The sequence below is a fragment of the Canis aureus genome, chromosome 9 (assembly GCF_053574225.1).
Source record: "Canis aureus isolate CA01 chromosome 9, VMU_Caureus_v.1.0, whole genome shotgun sequence".
Taxonomy (NCBI): Eukaryota; Metazoa; Chordata; class Mammalia; order Carnivora; family Canidae; genus Canis; species Canis aureus.
Genome location: NC_135619.1, coordinates 40,085,435 through 40,109,177, shown reverse-complemented (window position 1 = coordinate 40,109,177; position 23,743 = coordinate 40,085,435). Strand labels below are relative to the sequence as shown.

Genomic DNA, 23,743 nt, shown 5'->3' with positions numbered 1-23,743 from the left:
AAATGGATCCTATTTTTCTTTTTTTAAAAAAAAGATTGTATTTACTTACTCATAAGAGACACAGAGAGAGAGGCAGAAACACAGGAAGAGAGAAAAGCAGGCTCCCTGTAGGGAGCCCATTGCAGGACTCAATCCCAGAACCTGGGATCACGCCCTGAGCCAAAGGCAGATGCTCAACCATTGAGCCACCCAGGCATCCCCTATTTTTCTATTAACAACCTTCATCATAAAATCAGAAAGGTGTCCAATTGAAATAAATGTGCCTAGTAAACTGAACACACTCATTTACACATGCATGTGTGTGTATGTGTACACAAACATACACACACACAGGCAACCCTAGCAAACACTTATCATTCTTTTTGTCCACCTGCATCTGAACCCTGCTTCTGTGTATATGGAATTCCCCAACCTAATGAGGTAGCACTCACATCCCATAGTGACGGGGCAAATGCCAAAACCTTGGCTTTCCCAGCTTCACTTGCAGTTGGAACAAAGGTACATGATCTGGGCATAACCAATCTGATGAACCCACCCAAAAATACAGAGATCACTCAGAGCGCCCTCTGGGAACAGAGATGCTACAAAGAATGCAGAATTCCAGCCACAGCAGGAATGGCCTGGGCATGCAGGGTTCAGTACCAACTGCGCCCAGGCAGCAAGCTGCAGTCTCTACCACTCTCAATAACCGGAGTGTCCACCAGACCTCACTCTGCAAGCTGACTCAGGCTCCAACTCTGGCTGCACAGCCACAGCCTGACTCTCCAGCCTTCCCAGGGACCCTGTGAGCCAGGCAACATCATTTCGCACAGTTTAGTTGCTATTTAAATCAACCAGAACTAGTTGATAGCTACAACCAAGAATCCAGAGTCAATGTGTACCTTTTTAAATGTTTTAACCATGTGAACATCAAAAATAAGCTTGGAGTTTCAGTTCTCCTTCAAAATTTTCCAGCTCTTTCCTAATTACTCAGTCTTTCTTTTATGTACATACAATCCACAGGAATTTCTCTAATTCCCCCCTGTTCTGCGACTTCTTACTTTCAACTACCAAATGTATCCAAAAGTAAGAAGTTGTAGGAGGAAAATGCAGATTGACAGGGCCATTTTCTTATAAGACTAGCCCCTGGGGAATCAAGAAGGATTATGTATCCACACGCTAAAGCCACAGCACTGACCTCAGGTGATGCATAGGCTGGTCTCATCATTTTCAAGTAGTGCCCCTCAAACTCTCATTTGCTTATGAATCTCATAGGGATTGTGATAAAAATGCAGACTCTGCCTCAGCAGGTCTGGGAGACTACAGCTCCCCAAGCTCCCAGGTGGTGTCCGTGCTTGCTAGTCCACACCTGCATATTGCATGGCAAGGTGCTCAAGTGCTTGGGCACTACTCCTAAGTCACCAAAATGCAACTGTCTCAGGCCAGCAAAACAAAACAAAACAAAAAAACACTCAGTGTGTTCTGTCTCCATTTCTGGAGCTCATCTCCTCTACTTCTTAATTTTATATTTAGAATAACTAGACTCTAAAGTGGCAATACATTTCATCATTTGGCACACACGGCACACCAAATGGAAAATTTCTATGTGCAAAGTGTTAGAACATATAAAACAAATTAGATCTTGCTTCGCTGGTTCTGAAAAATCTTAAATCCTATAAGGCTAGCCTATTTAATACAAAGGCCACTTTTGGATCCTACAGATTAAACAGTTAGGGACCTCCACTCTTTTATGATTCCCAAGATTTTCAGTTAGATGGCCTTTAATCTTTTTTCAAATGTAAATGAAAAGTACAAAGGCTTATCTCTGAAGCACAGTAACCCCTGAACACAAGAAATATCCTTTGTACCTCACCCTGGCATAAAATTAAATTTTGTATGTATTTTCTTATCTCAGTTTCCTCTCATGCACTTGATGGAGTTTCCCCACAGCAATGTCTTTAGAAAGAGAATAACTATTTCTCTGCAACATCAACAACACTGTCTTGCAAAGGGTTGCATAACTAGAGTCCATATCCACCATCTTCTATAGAACTCATATACAATTTCAGAAGTAACCTTTTATCCTCAAAATTGGCCAGTATATTTTTCTGAGCATTAATCAATGTAACTTCTGAAGGCAGAACTACTTTTTTGTAACACTGATAACTTCTCATTAAACATGCCCCAAATCCCACAACATGTAAGAAAAGACAGAAGGAGCCACAAGCTCTTTTTTTCATACCTCTGAAAACAATATTGTCAGTCTACAGTTTCCTAGAAGGCCACAGGGTAACTAAGAACATCACCTTACTTTTAACTCTCCTTACATGAAATTCCATCTTTATTATGATGGATAGCTGGGATTAATGGTCAAAAGCAGGAAATAATTCACAAATTATCAAAATATTTTATTACTTCTATTATGAATATTAATCCCTCATGTGTTACAAGAAGATTCTCTGCCCCCTTGGCCCTCTTTGTATCATTCTTCTTCAGGTGTAGAAAAATTATTAGAATAAAAAATATATATTAAAATTATGCTATGAGTAAATGTTATTCACAAAAGAGATTTGTTTTCTGGTAGACATTCTAAAAATATCACTATCCACAACCAACATCTGAACAAAAAGTACAAAGGAGGAGAGGCAAGTGACATGCAGAGTCCTGGTAGAAGGAGGATAGAACACATTATAGCACAGCTGAGATCTCATACCCAAATTTCGCAGGTTTTTACAATTCACATGCTCTTTTCCCAGCATTTATCTACAGTCAATATTTTAACTCATTCTCATTGAGCTATCCTTAACAAATAATTGCTTTTCACAAGAAACCAAACAAGTAGGGATAATTTGCTAATATCACTCCATATCTATGGATATGTTTTAGTATGATTCTCTTCTATAGTGGACTCAAAACAGGTTCTGTAAAGTGAATTGCTTGACAGAAAAGAGTAATGAAGTATTTTTACCAAAATATAAGCCAATTGTGCAAAGCTAAACTCAGTTTTTAGAGATGGTTACACATGCAAACAGACAAGTGTGAACTCCTCTCCTTGAAGAAGAAAACAAGAGGAAATCTGAGCTGGGATGAGGGCCTTTAAACCAAAGTCAGTCCTTTCCTGAACCTTGAGACAAAGATTAGAATTCAGGGTGAGATGTGCCCTTGGTCTCAGCAAGTAACTCCTTACTACTCAGCTGTCTTCTTGGCTACCATGGACAGTAGTGGAGAAGAAATTTTCTTCCCTTGGAAAGAGATAGAAAAGGGCCAAAGAAGGCAGAGTGAGGAGTCGGGGCTACTAAAATCCAGTTAATTTCAGGTGAACTGGTGCAGGGAGATCTCTTACACAGGTTTCAAACCAAGATGGAGCTTCAAATTGGCTATATTAAGTATTTTCTAATTTACTTAAGACAGCTACAAGTATGATAGTGAATTGTGTTCATAGGAAAAATTGTAAATAAATAATCCAGGCATACGTTATGTCTCTAACCCAGGGAATAGTTTATGATTATGCATTTGGTAATTCACTATGCATCAACAAATGCTATAAAACAATGCATCAAATGTTTATAATTGGATTTAAAATCAGGATATGAAGCCATATTCATAGTGTGATTACAACTATTAATAACAACTATTTATTGATTGCTTCTCATATTTTACTTCCAATCCATGACATAATATTGTAAGGGAGCTAAAATCATCCATACATTTACAGATTAAAAAAAATGAAGCTTAAAGAGGCCAAGTAACTTTTCCAAGTTAAATAGAAACATATTACTCCCTTAATCCAAAAAAAGGTAGGAAACAGAAAAAAATAAACAAGGAACAGATAAAACAAATATAAAATAAACAGTATGATGGATTTAAATCCAACATTAATAATAATTACCTTAAACAAAAATGGTCTAAACTCACCAACTAAAAAACAGATTGTAATACTGGATAAAAAGTAAGACTTAACTAATGCAAGCTACTATAAGAAACTTACATTAGTAAAAAGATATAGAAAGGTATGTAAAATAAATAAATAGATAGAAAAAGAGGAACCACATTAACACTAACCAAATAAAGCTGAATGGCTATACTAAGATCAAAGTAGATTTCAGAATAAAAAATAGTACCAGAAAAAAAAAAAAGGATCATTTCATGATAAAGGGATCAATTTATCAGGAGTACATAATTACCCTGAATGTTTATTCGAATAAAAAAGCTTCAAAATGCATGAAGCAAAAACTGAAGATATTAGAAAGTGAAATTGACAAATTCATAATTAGTGTTCAAGAATTCAATACTCCATTTCAATAATTGATAGAAAAAGTAGACCAGAATTCAGTAAGGATCTAAAACACTAAAAAACACTAGCAACCAAAGGGATCTAACTGGCATTTATAGAACACTCCACCCAACAACAACAAAAAAAATACACATCCTGATCGAGTACCCATGGAACATTTACCAAGACCACAATCTGGGCAATAAAACAAGTCTCAATAAATTTAAAAGGATTCACCTCATACAAAATATGTCACATAATTACATAAAGGTAAATATGAAATCAATAAAAAACTATTCTAGACCATCTCCCAAATATTTGGAAACTGGAAAACACACTTCTAAATATCTCATGAGTAAAATAAGTCATAAAAAATTTTTAAATATTTTGACCTGGATGAAAATGAAGGCAAAATATATAAAAATTTGTGGGATGCAGCTAGCACAGTACCTATATTATAAAAATACAAAGATTTAAAATCAATGCTTCCATCTTAAACTATTGGGACTTCATCAAAATGAAGCTTCTGCCCAGTGAAGGAAACAATCAACAAAACTAAAAGGCAACCTACAGAATGGGACAAGATATTTGCAAATGATATATCTGATAAAAGGTTAATATCCAAAATATGTAAAGATCTTATAAACCTCAACACCCAAAAAATGAATATCCAGTTAAAAATGGGCAGAAGAGGGGTGCCTGGGTGGCTCTGTCAGTTGGGCATCTGCCTTTGGCTCAGGTAATGATCCCAGGGTCCTGGGATCAAGCCCCGCATCAGGCTCCCTACTCAACAGGAAGCCTGCTTCTCCCTCTCCCTCCGCCACTCCCCCTGCTTTTGCTATATCATGTCTCTCTCCCTCACTCTCTGTCAAATAAAAAAATAAGTTTTTTTTAAATGGGTAGATGATATGAATGGACATTTTTCCAAAGGAGATGTATAAATAGCCAATAAATATGTGAAAAGATGCTCAACATCACTTATCATTAGGGAAATACAAATCAAAACTACAATGAGATACCACCTTACACCTGTCAGAATGGTTAAAATCAAGAACATAAGAAACAACACATGTTAATGAGGACTGGAGAAAAGGGAATCCTCTAGCTCTGTTGGTGGGAATGCCAACTGGTGCAGCCACTCTGGAAAACAGTATGGACGTTCCTCAAAAAGTTAAAAATAGAACTACCCTAGGATTCAGCAATTGCACTACTAGGCATTTACCCAAAGAATACAAAAATACCAATTCAGAGGGATGCATGCACCCCAATGTTTATAGCAGCATTATCTACAATAGCCAATTTATGGAAAACAGCCCAAGTGTCCATCAACTGATGAATGGATAAAGAAGATGTGTTATGCCTGTGCATATGTACATGTATAAGATGGAATATTACTCAGCCATAAAAAGAATGCAATCTTACCATTTGCAACAATGTGGATGGAGCTAGAGAGTATTATGCTAAGTGAAATAAGTAAGAAATAGACAAATATTATCTGATTTCACTCATATGTGGAATCTAAAAAACAAAATAAACGAGCAAAGGGGGGAGGCGGGAAATAAAGAAAGAGGGAAACCAAGAAAGAGACTCTTAAATATAGAGAACAAACTAACAGTTTGCAGGGGAGCAGGCGGGTGGAAGGGATGAGTGAAACAGGTGATAGGCATTAAGGAATACTCTTGGATGAGCACCAGGTGTTGTATGGAAGTGTTGAATGACTATATTGTACACCTAAAACTAACATTACACTGTATATTAGTTCTAAACCAAAAGTTATTTCTTTGAAAAAAATAATAAAATTGATAAACTCCTAGCCAGGCCTATCAAAATAAAAAAGAGAAAACACAAATTACTATTTTCAGAAATGAGAGAAGGAAAATCTCTAGGAATCCTACACATATGAAAAGATAATGGGAATATTATTAACAAAATTATGCCAATAATCCTAACAAACTTTAATGAAATGGAAAAATTCCTTCAAAGACACATCTGACCAAAGTCCATTCAAAAAGAAACAAATCCGGGCAGCCCAGATGGCTCAGTGGTTTAGTGCCACCTTCAGCCCAGGGCACGATCCTGGAGACCCGGGATCGAGTCTCACACGTCAGACTCCCTGCATGGAGCCTGCTTCTCCCTCTGCCTGTGTCTGTGCCTCTCTCTCTTTCTGTGTCTTTCATGAATAAATAAAAATCTTAAAAAAAAAAAAAAAGAAACAAATCACTGATATTAACAAAATAGCCATTCAGAGGTCCTCAGCCTTCATCCTCCCCATAGAAACATGGATTTGACAACAATCCATAGACAAAATACCTTTGTGAGAGCTTTGGGATCTAGGTAGGAGATTAAGACTCATGGTAGAGGGATCCCTGGGTGGCGCAGCGGTTTGGCGCCTGCCTTTGGCCCAGGGCGCGATCCTGGAGACCCAGGATCGAATCCCACGTCAGGCTCCCGGTGCATGGAGCCTGCTTCTCCCTCTGCCTGTGTCTCTGCCTCTCTCTCTCTCTCTCTCTGTGTGACTATCATAAATAAATAAAAAAAAAAAAATTAAAAAAAAAAAAGACTCATGGTAGAGTCCAACAACTAGGAAAGCCACTTTGAAAAGGCAGGCTTGACATTTTCAGACATGGCTGCAGACCCAGGAGCAGCCCCATCTCCCTGTGGACTCAGTCCAGCCCAGCTTATCCAAGATCCTACCATCAATCCCACCTGCCCACAATCCTAGAAAACAAGCCTGCCCACCATGGACCCAACTGTGGACTTAGAATTAGCCCTGTGACTCTACTCTTATCCCATTCAACTACAGTCCCAGAGGCAGCCCTGGATACCAGGACATCCAGCAGGAGCCATATTAACCTGTGCCCTGGTAGCAGGTCTACCAACAACAGGCCCAACTGTGGACCTGAAAGCAGCCTCCTCAGCCAGCTTCAGCCCCACTAGATTGTGGCTCTGAAGGGCAGTTCCATATGCCTGTGAACCCAGCAGATCTTTATCTGCTGAAACCAGTCTGTAAATACTAGAAGTAATTGCTCCTTCAAATGCAGATGCCAATGCAAAGCTACAAGGATCATGACGAATCAGGCAGATATGGCGTCAACAAAGGAAACTAACAAAGCTCTAGTAATGACCCTAAAGAAATGGACTCCATCAACTGCTTGATAAACAATTCAAAATTATCAACTTAAGGCAGGTCAATGAACTACAAGAGAATACAGACAACAAAATGAAATCAGGAAAACAATACATGATTAAATGAAAAGTTCAACAAAATAAAAGAAACTGTAAAATTTAAAAAGACAAACTGAAGGACATCACAGTTTCACATATTTGAAGAATTAATATTGTTAAAATGTCCATATTTCCTAAAGTGATCTATAGATTCAAATGCAATCCCCACCAAAATCTCAACGTTTTTTTACAGAAACAGAAAAAAGACCTGAAATAGACAAAACAATTTTGAGCACAAAGAACAAAACTGGCAATATCACACCCTAATTTCAAAATACTATAAAGCTACAGTAATCAAAACACCAGGGTACTTGCATAAAAACACACATAGGGGCAGCTGGGGTGGCTCAGCAGTTTGGCGCCAAATTCCACCCAGGGCCTGATCCTGGGGACCCGGGATCGAGTCCCACATCGGGCTCCCTGTGTGGAGCCTGCTTCTCCCTCTGCCTGTGTCTCTGCCCCTCTGTGTGTGTATGTGTGTCTCTCATGAATAAATAAATAAAATTTTAAAATAAAAAGAAAAAAAACACATAGACCAGGGGTGCCTGGGGGATGCAGTTGGTTAAGTGTCCGACTCTTGGTTTCATCTCAGGTCGTAATTCCAGGGCCCTAAGATCAAGCCCCACATGGGGATCAGAGCAGAATCTGCTTGAGATTCTCTTTCCCTCTCCCTCTACCCCTCCCACTCACTCTCTCTCTCTATCTCTCAAATAAATTAAAACACACACACACACACACATACACAGAGAGAGAGAAATAGAACAGAGAATCCAGGAATAAACTGCATACGCTATTAACTGATCTTCAACAAGGGTGGCAAGAACACACAGCGTGAAAAAGATAGTCTCTTCAATAAATGGTGCAAGGAAAACTGTATGTTCCCATGCAAAACAATGAATTGAACCCTTATTTCACACCATATAAAAATCAACTCAAAATGATTTAAAATCTAAACATAAAACCGGAAACAAAACTCTTAGAAGAAGCCATAGGGGAAGAACTTTCTAAACATTAGACTAGGCAATGATTTCTTGGATACAGCACCAAAAGCAGAGACAACAAAAGCAAAAATAGATAAGTAGGATTACACCAAACTATAACACTTCTGCACAGCAAAGGAAATAATTAACAAAATAGAAAGGCAATCTAAGAAAAAGGAGAAAATATTTTTCAACCTTATTTAAGATAAGAGATTAATACCTAAAACTATACTATATAAAGAACTCACAAGCTCAAAAGCAACAAACTCTGATTAAAAATAGGCAAAGGACCTCAACATATATTTCTCGAAAAAAACATAAAAATGGCCAAAATGAGTATGAAAAGGTGCTCAAAACCACTAATCATTGGGGAAAAGCAAACCACCTCACACATGCCAGGATGACGATTATCAAAGAGAAAGAAAAGAAAGAAAAGAAGAAAAAAAAGAAAAGAAAAGAAAAGAAAAAGAAAAAAGAAAGAGAAAGAAAGAAAGAAAGAAAGAAAGAAAGAGAAAGAAAGAAAGAGAAAGAAAGAAAGAAAAGAAAAGAAAAAAGAAAAGAAAAGAAAAGAAAAGAAAAGAAAAGAAAAGAAAAGAAAAGAAAAAAGAAAAGAAAAGAAAAGAAAAGAAAAGAAAAGAAAAGAAAAGAAAAGAAAAGAAAAGAAAAGAAAAGAAAAGAAAGAGAGAGAGAAGGAGGGAGGGAGGGAGGAAGGAAGGAAAGAGTTGGTGAGAATGTGGACAAGAGGGAGTGGTTGGTGGGAGTGTAAATCAGTGGAACTATGGAAAACAATTGGGTGTTTCTTCAGAAAATTACAAATTACAAATTGGGTGTTTCCTCAGAAATTGATCTAGCAATCCCACTTACAGTTATACATCCAAAGGAATTGAAATGGCGGTCTCAAAGAGGTATCTGTACTCCCATGTTCACTGCAGCATTATTTACAATTGGCAATATATGGAAATAAATGTCTATCAATGGATGAAGAAACAAAGAAAACGTGGTATAAATATACAATGGAATATTATTCAGACTTTAAAAATAAATCTTTCCATTTGCAACAACATAGGTGGTCCTAGAGAACATTATGCTAACACATATGCAAATACAGAAAGACAAATACTACATGATCTCACTTGTATGTGGCATCTAAAATAGTCAAACACATAGAAGCAGACAGTAGAATGGTGGTTACCAAGGGCTGGGGAAGGGAGACATGGAGGGGTGTTGGTCAAAGGGTACAAAGTTTCAGTTATGAAAAATAAGTTCTGGAGATTTATGTGCAACATAGGGCCTATGATAACAATATATTGTATGCTTAAAAATTTGCTAAGAGGTAGATCTTACGTTAAATGTTCTTACCACAAAAAAAAAAAAAACTTTAACTTTTCGTATGGAAAAACAAACAATCCAAATGGTTCATATCTGCTAAAGAAATTGAATTTGTAGTTTTAAATAACAACCTCCACAGGGGATCCCTGGGTGGCTCAGCGGTGTAGCACCTGCCTTTGGTCCAGGGCGCGATCCTGGAGTCCCAGGATCGAGTCCCAGGATCGAGTCCCAGGATGGAGTCCCAGGATGGAGTCCCGTGTCGGGCTCCCGGCATGGAGCCTGCTTCTCCCTCTGCCTGTGTCTCTGCCTCTCTCTCTCTATCATGAATAAATAAATAAATAAATCTTTAAATAAATAAATAAATAAATAACAACCTCCACAACCAGAAGGCTTCACTAGAAAATCCTACCAAACATTTAAAAAAGATAATACCAGTTTTGCACAATTTAAGAAAATAGAAGATAAAGAAACATCTCCCCACTCATTCTATGAGGAAAGAATTATTTTGATACCAAAATTGGGCAATAACATTAAGAAAACTTAGACCAATATTTTTCATGAACAAGAACCTAAACACAAAAATGCTTAGAATCTTATCCAACACATTAAAAAAGGATAATACATAAGATCAAGTAGGCTTTATCTGTGTAATGCAAAAATAGGTCAACATTCAAAAATCAAAGTAACTCAACATATTAACACTCAAGAAGAAAAACTAATCTTCTCAATAGATGCAGAAAAATCAGACAAACTTCAGCATACATTCTTGATCAAAATGCTCAGCAAGCTAGGAATAGAAGGCAACAGCCTCATTCTGACGACAGGCAACTACAACAAACCTACAGGTAGCATCAGACTTAATGATAAAAGACTAAAATGCTTTCTCCCTAAGACTGGGGAGATAACAGTCAAAACTATAATGTTTTGTTACATTGTTCTATAAGCATTTCATATTTTGAATGCTAATGTACGTAGTATTGCTTTTTAATTATAAATATTAGTGTTTTAATTGCTAGTAATACAGAAAATTTGTTTTTTTGTATATTTTATCTTACATCCTATGAAATTGCTAGACTCATTTACTACTTCTATATTTCTGTAGATTCCAGTTCATAACTCAGGGCATATCAGTCTTCAAGGTTTGGAGTATTGGGGCAACTCTCACTGAAGATGAACTAGCAAGATTCTTATAAACCACATAAGGAAATGAAACACCATGAGGATGAAAGTGCAAATAGTTTTATTTCTTCCTTTTCCATTTGTACGTCTTTTATTTCTTTTCCCCCCACCATATTGCACTGTACAACAAGAAAATCCAGCAAGAACACAGTCATAGAAATTGACATGCTAATTCTAAAATTTATACGCAAATACAAATAACCTCAATTACCTAAAACAGTGTTGAAAAGAACTTATACTACCTGACTGCAATACACACCTACATACATACATACATACATACATACATACATATATACATACATACAGTAATCAAGGCAGCATGGTATCTATGTAAAGACAGACAAAAAGATCACTGAAAAAGAATAGATTCCAGAAATAATCCCATACATATATGGTCAATCAATTTCCAATAAAAGTGCCAAGGCAATTTGATGGAGAAAGGATAATCTTTTTCAACAAGTGGTGTTAAAACAATTAGAAGTCCATATGCAAAAACAACGAACCTTGACCTTTAGCTCACAACATAAATATTAAATGGATAATAAATGTAATATCTAACATTTTAAAACTTCTAGAAAAAAACTATGGGAAGAAATACTTGTAACTTTCAGTTAGGCAACTATGTCTTAAAGTAGAACAGTAAGCAGAAAATATAAGTTAAAAAATGAAAAATTAGGTTTTATCCAAATTAAAAACTTCTGCTCTTCAAAACACATAGAAAAATGAAAAGGCAAGTGACAAACTACAAGAAAATATGTGCAAAACATACATCTGACAAGGGACTTGTATACAGAATACATAAGGAACTTTAGTAACATAATAAAAAGACAAAACACTTTTTAATTAGACAAAAAACTAGAACACACACTTCTCTAAAGGAGATATATAGATGGCAAATAAACACATGAGAAAATGTTTGACATCATCAGTCATTGGGAAAATGTAAAAGCCACCATGAGATATCTCCTCATACCTACTAGAATGGCTAAAATAAAAATAAACTGACAATAGTAATTGTTACTATGGATGTAAAATAACTGGAAATCTCATACATTGCTGGTGAGAATATAAAACGGTACAGACACTTTGGAAAACATTTTGGCAATTTTTAATAGTTAAATGTACACATGCCTACCATATGATCAAGCAACTCACCTCCTAGATGTTTACTGAAGAGAGATGAAAACACACATCCAAACAAACATTTGCCTGTGAGCATTCATAACAGCTTCATTCATAACAGTCAAAAACCTAAAACACCAAGTCCACCAACTAGTGAACGTACATCCATAAGATAGAATACTCCTCCATGTAAAAAAGAACAAACAACTGATATATACAAGAACAGTGACGAATCTGGGCAGCCCGGGTGGCTCAGCCGTTTAGCACTGCCTTCGGCCCAGGGTGAGATCCTGGGGACCCAGGATCGAGTCCCACATTAAAAAAAAAAAAAAAAAAAAAAAAACATGATGAATCTCTAAAGTACTATGTTAGAAAGAAGCTGGTCATAAGACAACATAGTATATGATTCCATCTTTAAAATGAAAACTCCAGGCCTGAAATGGCATCACCTAGATTAAGTCCCCAAATCAGTAAATCAAAACATAATACCTAACCCACAGTTTCAACCCCCCGTAATGTAACCTTCAGTCAGTCAACATCGAATGGTCAATACTAGGAAACTGACTGATCTGTCTTTTCTGCTCGTCTTAAAAGGCCAAACTTGCCTAACCAATATGCATTTCTTGGTAACAAATTCCTTTATTTTTTCATGCCCACCATCTTGAAAAGGCTTTTTTATTTTTGTTTAGTTTAGTAGAGCTCCCCTCTACTTGCTAAATGGGATGCTGCCCGATTCATGTATTATCTAATAAAGTCAATTAGATCTTCGGATTTTCTCATTTGAATTTTGCTTTTTAACACTAGCTATATGAAATTTTAGAAAAGGCAAAACTGTATGATAGAAAACATGACTAGTTGCCAGGGGGTGGGAACAGGGGGTAGGGGACTGTCTGCACAGGGGCATGAGCAAAATTTTGGGGGTGAGGAAAATGTTCTAATTATAAATGCAGTTACAAAACCATACATTTTTCAAAACTTACAGAATAGTGCACTTAAGATTGGCAAATTTTGTTGCATGTAAATACTTCGATAAAGCTATAAGAATATAAGCATATAGCAATAAAGTATGAAAATGTTATTAAAGAAAGTAAAAAGCACCTGTAATTCAACCATCCAGACTCTACCATGGTCAAGACTTCTGTGCATTAAAATGTTTATATTCCTACCATTAAAAATGATCTTTGTAACTGAGGATTGATGGAGGGAGGAGGTGGGGGAGGGGCTAGATGAGTGATGGGTATTGAAGAGGACACTTGTGATGAGCACTGGGTGTTGTACGTAAGTGGTGAATCACTGAATTCTGCTCTGGAAACCAATACTGTACTGTATGTTAACTGACAAAATTTAAATTAATAAAAAGAAAAAATGATCTTTGTAAATTTTCAAACTTAATTTTGTGAATTATTTTGTAATCTACTTTTTCTTCACTTAACATGAGCATTTCTGTGTCCATAAAGAAATAGTACAACATGACTTCTAGTGCTTCAAAATTGTCCACTGTGCACATGCAAAATAACATGTTCAGGTTCATTCCCAGGGTTTGCTCTGTGAGCAATGTGGTGATGAATCTCATTACTGAGAATCCAGCTCTCTGATCACCACTTCCTATATTTCTAGTTCACTCTTCTTAGAGTTCCCACTCTAAACTACCCCTCCCCATTCTTCCAGGACCTACATTCCTTGGACCCCACTTCCTTTCCAATGCCCCTCACCCTCCTCAAGATGTTCTTCCTCCCTCTCCTAGCTTACAGCTTTGCAGTTCACTGCACACTCCCTCTACTCACTTGCATCTTTCCACTGCCTGGGACCCATTTAGCAAAACCACACCCTGCTAAAAGCCAACTCTCTGCCCACCCTGCTGACTTTCCGTCTCAAGACAGCTGAGCAAGGCTGGAGAAAACGCTGGGTGAGCTGAGTAGCCTTGTGTCATATTCCTGGCCACAAACCTCAGAGGGATTCTCAATGCTTGTGGCAATCTTTCCCTATGTCCCAGTCCACCCTCCACCCAACCCCACTCTCCTAGTCCTGTGCCTCACTATCTATTGGGAGGGGCTGATGTTCTTATTTCCAATCCATTACAGACCAATACTTTTGTAAAAGACTATTAAACTATCTCAGCAATGCCAACTGCTACAAAAGTTTCTAAATGCTTAGTCTCACTTTCTGTACTTACCTCCTGGAAGGGCAATAACCAAGAGCTCACCAAGGGTTCCTCCCCACTAACCCCTGCCACCCCTTACACTGCAGTCTCAGAGGACCTGCACTCCCTCTCCTTTCTCCCCAAACTGCCAGCACATCCTACTGCTCTTGGCTGACCTTGTTTCCTCTTTCACAGACAAGGAACGAAGGACCTATCTATCTCAAGGCACTCTTCCTCTCCCTGTACTACCGATGAAGTGTCCACATTCCCATCTAAGGCTAAGGTTCCATTTAGACACTAGTCACACCGATTCAAAGGCTGGATTCCATCCAGTCCTCTTTCTCTCCTCACATACAGTTTCGTCTCTACCACATCACTCCCATCAGACTAAATGCTATTGTTTCTCCCATCTTAAATAAATCTCTCTGAACTCAAGTCCTGTGCACCCTCTTAAAGCACTCTCCTTTTATCCTATTGCACTTTCTCCAGTCATTCTTCTCCTTTCCTTAACCTACTCCAAACAGGTTTGCCTGGCCCCTCCATCAAAGGGTTTCTCAAGGCCAAAGTCATCTACTTTGTAAAATGTGACAGTCAGCGGGCAGTCTTTGAAGCAGACACTTGTGATGGTCTGCTTCACATCCCCTGGGCCCACCTCTGGTCTCAGCTATAGCTGTGATTCTATGCCCACTGACAACATTGCTTATCAAGCACCCACATCACTTCTCTCTGCTTTTCTGCCTCAGTCTTTCTCCCATGGGAACTTGCTAAGTACAGTAGAGGAGAGAAAACCCTTAACCAATAAAAATCCCAGCTCCCCACTATTTGAATAGACATTCTGGTGGCACTCTGTATCCTTCTCAGAAGTGTCAGGGAAGTTAATCCCCATAATCAAAAGCAGTCACCTTGATAACACACCCTTTGCTGGCATTCCTCCTCAAGACCTCACCTCCCCCAGTTTCTCACTCCTACTCCTAGGATCACCCCCAAAAAATTGTTTTAAGATTTTATTTATTTATTCATGAGAGATACAGAGAGAGAGGCAGAGACATAGGCAGAGTGAGAAGCAGGCTCCCCGCAGGGAGCCTAATGGGGAGCCCTGGACCCAAGGATCACAACCTGAGTCAAAGGCAGATGCTCAACTGTTGAGCCACCCAGGTGTCCCTCACCTCCCACATTAATATCTGTACCCAGGAACCTGTCTGCAAGGCCTGCTTTTAAAAGAACCCACACAAAGGTAATCCTTACCTAACTGATCATATCTGGCATGGTTGATCATTCTCTCTTCCTCGAAACAAATTTTTACTTGGCTGCTACAATAGTTAACTCTCCTGTTTTTCCTCCTAACTCCCTGATTGTTCCTTCACAATCTCTACTAGTCCCCTCCCTGACCCCTGAATCCTTGGCCACTTCTTTTCCATGCTTATGCTTACTCCTTTGGAGATCATAGCTTTAAATATCACCCAAATGCGGATGACTCTCAAATTTCTATACTGAGACCAGCTCTTTCCCCTGAACTCCAAACTCAGACATCCAAATGCCAAATCAGTGTCTCTACTAGGATGTTTCATAGACATCTCAGTTTCAATATTTCCAAAGCTAGACTCCTGATCCTTTCCTACAACCCTCATCTGCCTAAGCCTACTTTTCCAATCTTTCCTCCAAGTTCATGGCAGCCCCTTTCACTTGCTCCAGTCAAAATCCTTAGAGTGATCTTTTGTATCTCTCTTTCTCTCCTACCCCAAATTCAGCCTATTAGCCAATGCTATCAGTTCTATCCTCAAAATAGGATATATCAGATTAGAGATTGGTGGGAGACAGCAAGGCGCAAATGTGTACATGTGTGTCTATCTCCAAAATCTGACTAGGTCTCACCCCTTAACACTGCTACCCACTGAATCAAGCTACATTTTATATACCTGGTGTCACCCTTTATTTACTTTTAGTCAATTCTCAAAAAAGCAGCCAGAGCAGTACTGTTAGGATGTATATTAGATCATGCTACTTCTGTTATCAAACTCCTTTTTAGCTTTGGTTCTCAAAATAAAACTCAATGTCTTCCTACTTACTAGGTCTCAAGTCTACCCCAACTGGCCCTCAACCATATAAACTCCCCTCCTCCACTCTCTCTTGAGTCTAGCTAGGCTGGCCGCTTCACTGTTCTTCAACCACACCAGGCACATTCCTGGCACTTCCTTTTCAGATTCCTTTGAGGGCTATAGGGATAACATTTGAGTAGAAAGATACGAAGTTCATGTGTTAATTTGACATTGATGAAAAAAAGACTCTCTCAGTCTTTTTTTCATCAATGTCAGTTTTAAATTTATACAAACCACTCAAGTTTATTATAAAAAATCTAGATCCCCTTTCATGTAGAAAAACTTTGCCTGGGGATCCCTGGGTGGCGCAGCGGTTTGGCGCCTGCCTTTGGCCCAGGGCGCGATCCTGGAGACCCCGGATCGAGTCCCACGTCGGGCTCCTGGTGCATGGAGCCTGCTTCTCCCTCTGCCTGTGTCTCTGCCTCTCTCTCTCTCTCTCTCTCTCTGTGAGACTATCATAATAAATAAAAATTTATTAAAAAAAAAAAAAACCAGAAAAACTTTGCCTGGATATAAGGATTGATAAGTAAATGAATAACATAATTACCAATCTATTCTTATGGTAAATTATTTGGCATAATAGTTTTGAATAGCTTAACAATCATCCTATTATATATACATGTACATCTGTAGTTCCATGCAAAATTAAGGTTTAATTAATCCACCAAGAGGCATAAGATAAGCTTGTTCCTTTAACTCTCCTTAGCAAATTAACTTGGATTCAGATAGCATTGAAAAGAGTATGGCAGTGCAAACATGCCCTCTACCTTGGTCTCCTATTAACTTGAAGGACTTTGTGATTTATAGTTAATGAATTTTAAAAAGAAAAAAGCTTTGTGGAAACACGAAGCTAATATCAATAAATTTATCCGGGTCCTTTCAGAAAAAGAATAATACTTATTCAGTAAAGTACACATAGTTCATATCATCTTGCCTCCTGTTTCCTATCAAAACAAGTGTCATGAGAGAAAAATCCAAGAAAACGTCTTAAGAACCAAAGTACTAGAAATTAAGATCCCAAAGTTCTTTCTACAGACAAGTGAAGTGAGAGTGGGGAGGTATTTGCTGCATATGTCACAGCTATGCAAGTAGGAAAAAGTAAGCAAAAGTATTTGTAAAATTTAGGTAAACCCTATGGGGTACATTTGCTCTCTAAGTTTGAGTTGCCCAATTGCAAAATGCAGGCTTCCTCCTGCCAATTAAAACTTGAATGAACAAAAAAAATAAAAATAAAAAAAATAAAAAAATAAAAATAAATAAAAAAACTTGAATGAACATAGCAATGGGGACAAAGATATCCAGCCTGTAAAGGGCCCAGTAGCCCAAAGGTCGGAAATGATTTCAGTTCTTCTGGCTTTAAAGCTGTGTTTGTTCGGGACACGTAAAGAACAATAAAAAGTTAAACTCTGTGCTTTAAAAAAACAACAGTAATTCAACAGGCAAGGAAACTCTGTTTATAGTAACAACTTGAATCGAAAGAAAAGAAAGGAAAAGAAAAGAGAAGAGAAGAGAAGAGAAGAGAAGAGAAGAGAAGAGAAGAGAAGAGAAGAGAAGAGAAAAGGAAAGGAAAGAAAAGAAAAGAAAAAAGAAAGAAAGGAGGGAGGGAGGGAGGAAGGGAAGGAAGGAAGGAAGGAAGGAAGGAAGGAAGGAAGGAAGGAAGGAAGGAAGGAAGGAAGGAAGGAAGGAAGAAAGAAAGAAAGAAAGAAAGAAAGAAAGAAAGAAAGAAAGAAAGAAGGAAAGAAAGAAAGAAAATCCCAATTCTTTCTTTCAAATAAAAAAAGGTCTTGAATTTTTAAATGATCCTTTAGAGCAACTGTCATTTTCATAACTTCCAGTTCAATCCCTTCGCTCTGTCACAGTCAAAAAGATGTGATGTTAGCCTCAAGAGTAGTCAGAAGAATGTTCAAGTTCACTAATGATCACTGACATGTACAAGAGCAAACAGAAGCAATAGACACATTTCTCCAAAACAACAGATTTTGTCAAATGCATCTGATACAGAGGACATCAAAGGGATAGACATAAGAGAATCCCTTTCTATTTCTTCACTTTCTTCAAAGTGTTCACAATCTAGCTACTGGGTAGATTTAACAAAAGCAGACCAAAATGTTTTTCAGTTTAAAGATAACCAGTTAAAATTAAAGAATTTCAAATTAAAGAGACTCAGATTTCCAAAAGACTTCATAAAAATTGTTAATCTAGAAATTCTCTGTGGCTTCTAATCATGTGTATTTTTTGAATACAAAAGCAGTGACACAGGATTGAGCCATTCCTTTTTCTAAAACCAAACTGAGTGAGCTAGGGTACTCCCCAGCATTCTCTGTAACTGAAAAAAGCCAGGGATCCAGCTGTAAATGTGTACCCACACAGGGACTACTGAGTGGTGCCTTGCTATTGTTTTTTGTTGTTGTTTCTTTAATTTTAATCACACATTGTTCCCTCCAAAAGGATCCTGATAGTCTGGGAGACCAAACTGCTGTCTGTAGATGAGCCTAGGAAACCTTCTGTTACTTCCTACACATGTAAGCATTCAGCCCCGGGGAGATCCCAAGGGATTTCTACCCCATTTCAGTAGATTCTGGAGCCAGATTGGTCCCTCATCCCCAAAACTAGTTCCAAATGACAGGGAACCACAGGGCTAACCTAATCCAATGACTTCCTCTCATTTGGGTGACTGTACCATTAATTATTCTGTTTGTCAAATCTTCAGGCTCTCCCCCTCCATTGGCTTTTGCCCATCAAGCCTATAAATATACTCAAATCTTTCCTTGGTTAAGGGGATGCTAAGCCACCCTCTCATCTCCTTACCTTGTACGGATTTCTTGACAAAACAGCCTATAGTCACTGGCTCTAACTGTTTGGCTCCCTTTATCCTTCATTTCTCTAATCTGGCTGCTTCAATTCCCTTAAGCAACTAAAGGGAATAACCCACCAGTCTTCAGCCACCTCTCGTCACCGCCACTTTGAAGACCTTTGTTCATTATCTTGATCTCCAAATCTGCTTCTTCTCTTACCTTCTGTATCAAACAATGAGATTTTCATCCAACCAGTTGTCTAATCTTAAAAGCTCTATAATCTTTCATTTCTCCTTCACTCTGTGTATCTAATCTCAAACATATAAACCCTGGATTCTACCTCCACCTTGTCTCTTTCATCCCTATTTTCCCCACACATTACCTGAGCTCAGTCCCTGAGCACCTCTTGTATGGCTTGCTCCAATAACTGCTAGCTCACTTCTGCCCCTGCCCCATCCTGCACCTCCTGTGTCCCCCACCCAGGTTTCTTCATCGTCTCTCCCTCTCCACTGTGTTCCACAAGGCTCCCTCCCAGCTTAATTACAGTTTCTTGAACAGGAGAGAAAAAGACAAAAGCATAGTTAGCCCTGAGGGACTGACACATTTCCCTAAGTAAACCCATAGGAATCAAATGCAATAGCAAATGGACTGTGACTTGCTGGCCTAAAAGATAAATGAAAATTTTCTTAATGCCACAAATGAAGTCCTCTGGGACGAGGCTCCAACCCAGCTCACCTGTACTCGCCCCCATGCCCCTCCCCAGATTGTTCCTACATGTCCATTTCCCATGATCAGCTGTGTACTTCCAGTACTCAGACCTGTGCTTGGGTGGACCCCACTGCTTCCATGTACCTGCATGCCTCATTTCTTTCCCACTGTGAAGCTTTCTCTGCTATCTCCAGGCCCCATTCAAATGTCCTCTCCTGCAGGTAACTTTTCCTGTTGCATCAGTGGAATTGTCACTTCCTTCAGCATTTCTTCACAACTCTGGCTGCACGCTCTCCTGGCACATAGTGTCCATTTGCATCAGGTACTTGGGACTGCAGGGTCTTCATATTGCAAGAACCCAGTACAGTACTCAGCCTGTAGTCAAAATCCAATAAACAAACACCTTTCAGTGGTTAGGGCTGACCCAAGTAAAGAGATGTTTTTGCCCTGCAGAGGCCTCCTACTGTCTACTTCTCCTACTGTCTACACCAAACATGATGGAGGAGTTGCATAATTTATTGAGATGTCAGTCTGTGCTTTCTTCCTGCTTCTATTGCTATCAGCATTTTTCCTTCTCCCTCCCAAGAAGATAAAAAACTGTATGTGTGGAGTTCTGGACTCCTTGGCCAGAGTCACATGAAATGTGTAATGGTTTTTTGTATCGTAGGGTGAGTGGAAGCTGCAAGGTATCCAAGCAAATTTCTGTTCAGACAGTAGTTTGTGGAGGAAAGGTAATATCAAAGGGGAATAGAAATGGATATCCTTGAAGACCAAGAAAGGATTGAGTTTAACAGACTGTACTCTGTCAGAAACCCAGACCCCATTCCCACTGTGCCTGCATAGGTGATAGGAGGGACCACTCCAGGAAACCTACAGTGAATGTACTATGAATCAGAGGGGCCACTGATGTGAGCAGCTGAGAGTCAACTGGCTTGGCTTTGATGTTATTCCAATCTTCAGCTGCAGCATATAAGACTGTGCAAGCGTCATGATGGAGCCGATGGTGGACAGTAGACTGGGCCCTATGCCAAATCTGTGCACTGCATCAGCCTGGGATTCTTATATGAGCTCAGGGAGTGGGCAAAGTTACCTTAGTAATGACTGAGATTGAATTTCCCCTCCAACCGGACAACTAATTCCATGTAATTTAGAGAAATAAAGGAATGTGACCTAAAACAATGAAAATATTGTAATCTAAAATTAATACCTACTATACAATGTTCACTCAAATCCCTAGGAAAATTACAAGATCTCCCAGAACATCCTTCAGACAGCTTTGGGACAGAACATTGGCCCATTCTGGCTTTGAATACACATTACCTAATACACCACGATGCTCTTACATAAGAAATAAAAGTTTCTTGCACATATACATCTGTTTGAAACTGTTAGAAAGGGCAGCCCGGGTGGCTCAGCAGTTTAGTGCCGCCTTCAACCCAGGCCCTGATCCTGGAGACCTGGGATCGAGTCCCACATTGGGCTCCCTGTGTGGAGCCTGTTTCTCCCTCTGCCTGTGTCTCTGCCCCCCCACCCTCTGTGTCTTTCATGAATGAATAAATAAAATCTTTTAAAAAAATGAAACTGTTAGAAAGTCTTCTTTTTGTGTGTGCTGTGACTCTTCAAATCATACTCGTTCTCAAAGGCAAAGGCAGAAACAACCCAGGGTGACCAATTTCAGCTTTGCAAGGTACAAGGATGTAGAGAAAACGCGGCCATCTGGGGAAGTACAATTCTCAAGCATGGCCACAAGGTGGCAGAGTGACCCTGTCACCAGAAGCATACTGTCAACGGGTAAGTTTGGAACCTAGGATGTTGAAGAATCCAAGCGACCTTTAATATAGGTGAATATGAAAAGCATGCTCCTAGAGGACTCTCCTGCTGAGGGATTTATACTCATATTATTAATATTCCAGGTTTGAATGCCTGAGCAGCTCAGTCAGTTAAACATCTGCCTTTGGCTCAGGTCACAATCCCAGAGTCCAGGGATCCAGCCCCCGCATCCAGTTCCCTGCTCAGCGAAAACAGTCTTTTCACCCTTTGCCCCTCACCCCACTCGTGCTCTTTCTCTTGCAAATCTTTTTTAAAAATATTCCCGTTTTAGAAGCAGGCCTTCCACGAACCTTATGGATGCTGAGCCCCTGGCTCAAGGATCAGCCTGCCATGTTCAGTGGAGGATCACGCCTGTAATGACATCTGGCCCTGATTGCTAGCAAAAAGTTACCCCTTGAACAGGGGTCTCATCTGAAACCCCCTCAATCCCAAGGCTCTGGCAGAGCCTCCAAAAAAGAAAGAGAATAGATGGTACATATCTGCATTGAGAAAAACGAATTCAGCTCCTCATCTGGGTGAGTGCCATGTCGACACAAGAGCTGCTATCAGCACACTGAGCTACCAAGAGACTCTGAGAAGCAGGAACAAAAAGCTGGAAGAGACTGTGATAAATCAAGTGCCAGGAATTAGATTTCTTTGACCTGAATGAAAAAGGATGTGAGAGTCGAGAACTGCAGCTGACCTCAGAGTTACACAAAAATTGGCTTCTAGCCCAGTGGTTCTCCAAGTTGGCTTGCCTCAGAACCCTGGAAGTGATTAAGGCAGATTGCTGAGCCCCACACACTCCCCATCAGGAGGGCTGGAGGGAGACCTGACCAAACATTTCAAACAAGTCCTGGAGGATGCTAATGCTCTTGTCCCATAACCACCTTTGCAAACCACTGTTCTAGACCCAAAAAAGGAGGTCTCACTAACCTGGGCATGGATACGTTGGGAGAGATAGCATGCAAGTCTGTGAGCCAGGCTGAAAAACCTTTTGTTATATTATCTACAGCTTGAAATTTATTTATTTTTGTAGAAAAAGTTTGGCTAGTTTTTTTTTTTTTTTTCTTAATCAGTACACTGCTGGTGAAATTATAAGTTGCTGCAATCTTTTTTTTTTTTTTTTTTTTTTTTTTGCTGCAATCTTTCTGAAGGAAAACTTGGCAACATCAGATTATCAAATGAGCACATCCTTTGATTTAGCAGCTCCATACCTAGAAGTAAATAATAAATAAATGTTCATTAAAAGACAATTGTTAAAATAAATAAGTAAATAAATAAAATTTTTAAAAAGATAATTGTTAAATCATAAAATAATCATCTTCCATGAGACAATATTCACAATGTACTATTAAGTGAAAAAGTGAGTCCATGTAGTATATATTATTGTACTACTCAGTCCTAATCAAAATGCCAGTCTATTAACTGATTTTTTAACTTCAGTGAAGATATTAATTGCACTGCCTCCTTCATTGAAAATCTTTTGTGATAGCAAATAATGTAACAACTTCTCTTAATCTCAATGTCTTCATATGCTAAATGGAGATAAAAATCAGGATTTATGAAAGGTAGGTTTCTTTAAGGCCTTAAAGAAATTAAAACAAGTGCTTTGAAAACAGAAAGACATCATCAAACACCTGTTCAGTTTTATGAAGATGCTAGGATATGTGCCATCATATTAATACAGCAAATACCATAATACCTTTTCAAGTAATAGTTAATTACAATATAGCAATGTGTTTAATAAATAATTTCAAAAGAAAAAAGCAGAGCACCAAGGAGTATTTATATGCCAATACAACTAGATGGATGAGGGATCTACCTCAAATGTGAATTCAGGACTCTGGCCATAGGATGCAGAGTTGATTTGGCTGTACCCTTCCCATGACAGGTGCGTATAATTCCAGAAAACACATAACCAGAAAAATCAATGTAATTACATAGGTGAGCTCCAAAAGACAAATATCCCTCAGATTCAAAAAAAAAAAAAAAAAGAAAAGAAAAAGGAAAGGAAGGAAAGGAAAGGAAAGGAAAGGAAAGGAAAGGAAAGGAAAGGAAAGGAAAGGAAAGGAAAGGAAGGAAAGGAAGGAAATGAAGGAAGG

At 38.8% G+C, this 23,743-nt stretch overlaps 1 protein-coding gene across 8 annotated transcripts in view; it reads right to left on the bottom strand.

Moving 5' to 3' along the window:
• SYT16 (synaptotagmin 16) overlaps positions 1-23,743 on the bottom strand; it is a 234,343-nt gene that overhangs the window by 197,392 nt on the left and 13,208 nt on the right. For 2 of the 8 annotated variants that reach the window (XM_077909551.1, XM_077909552.1), the window contains one exon: positions 22,575-22,855. The exons of 5 other annotated variants lie outside the window; for them this stretch is intronic. In XM_077909551.1, the coding sequence (XP_077765677.1) occupies positions 22,575-22,605 (31 nt within the window). In that variant the 5' untranslated portion in view covers positions 22,606-22,855. Of the gene's footprint in view, positions 1-19,973; positions 20,205-22,574; positions 22,856-23,743 lie in introns of all 8 variants that reach the window. One more of the 8 variants, XM_077909556.1, reaches the window with a different exon arrangement.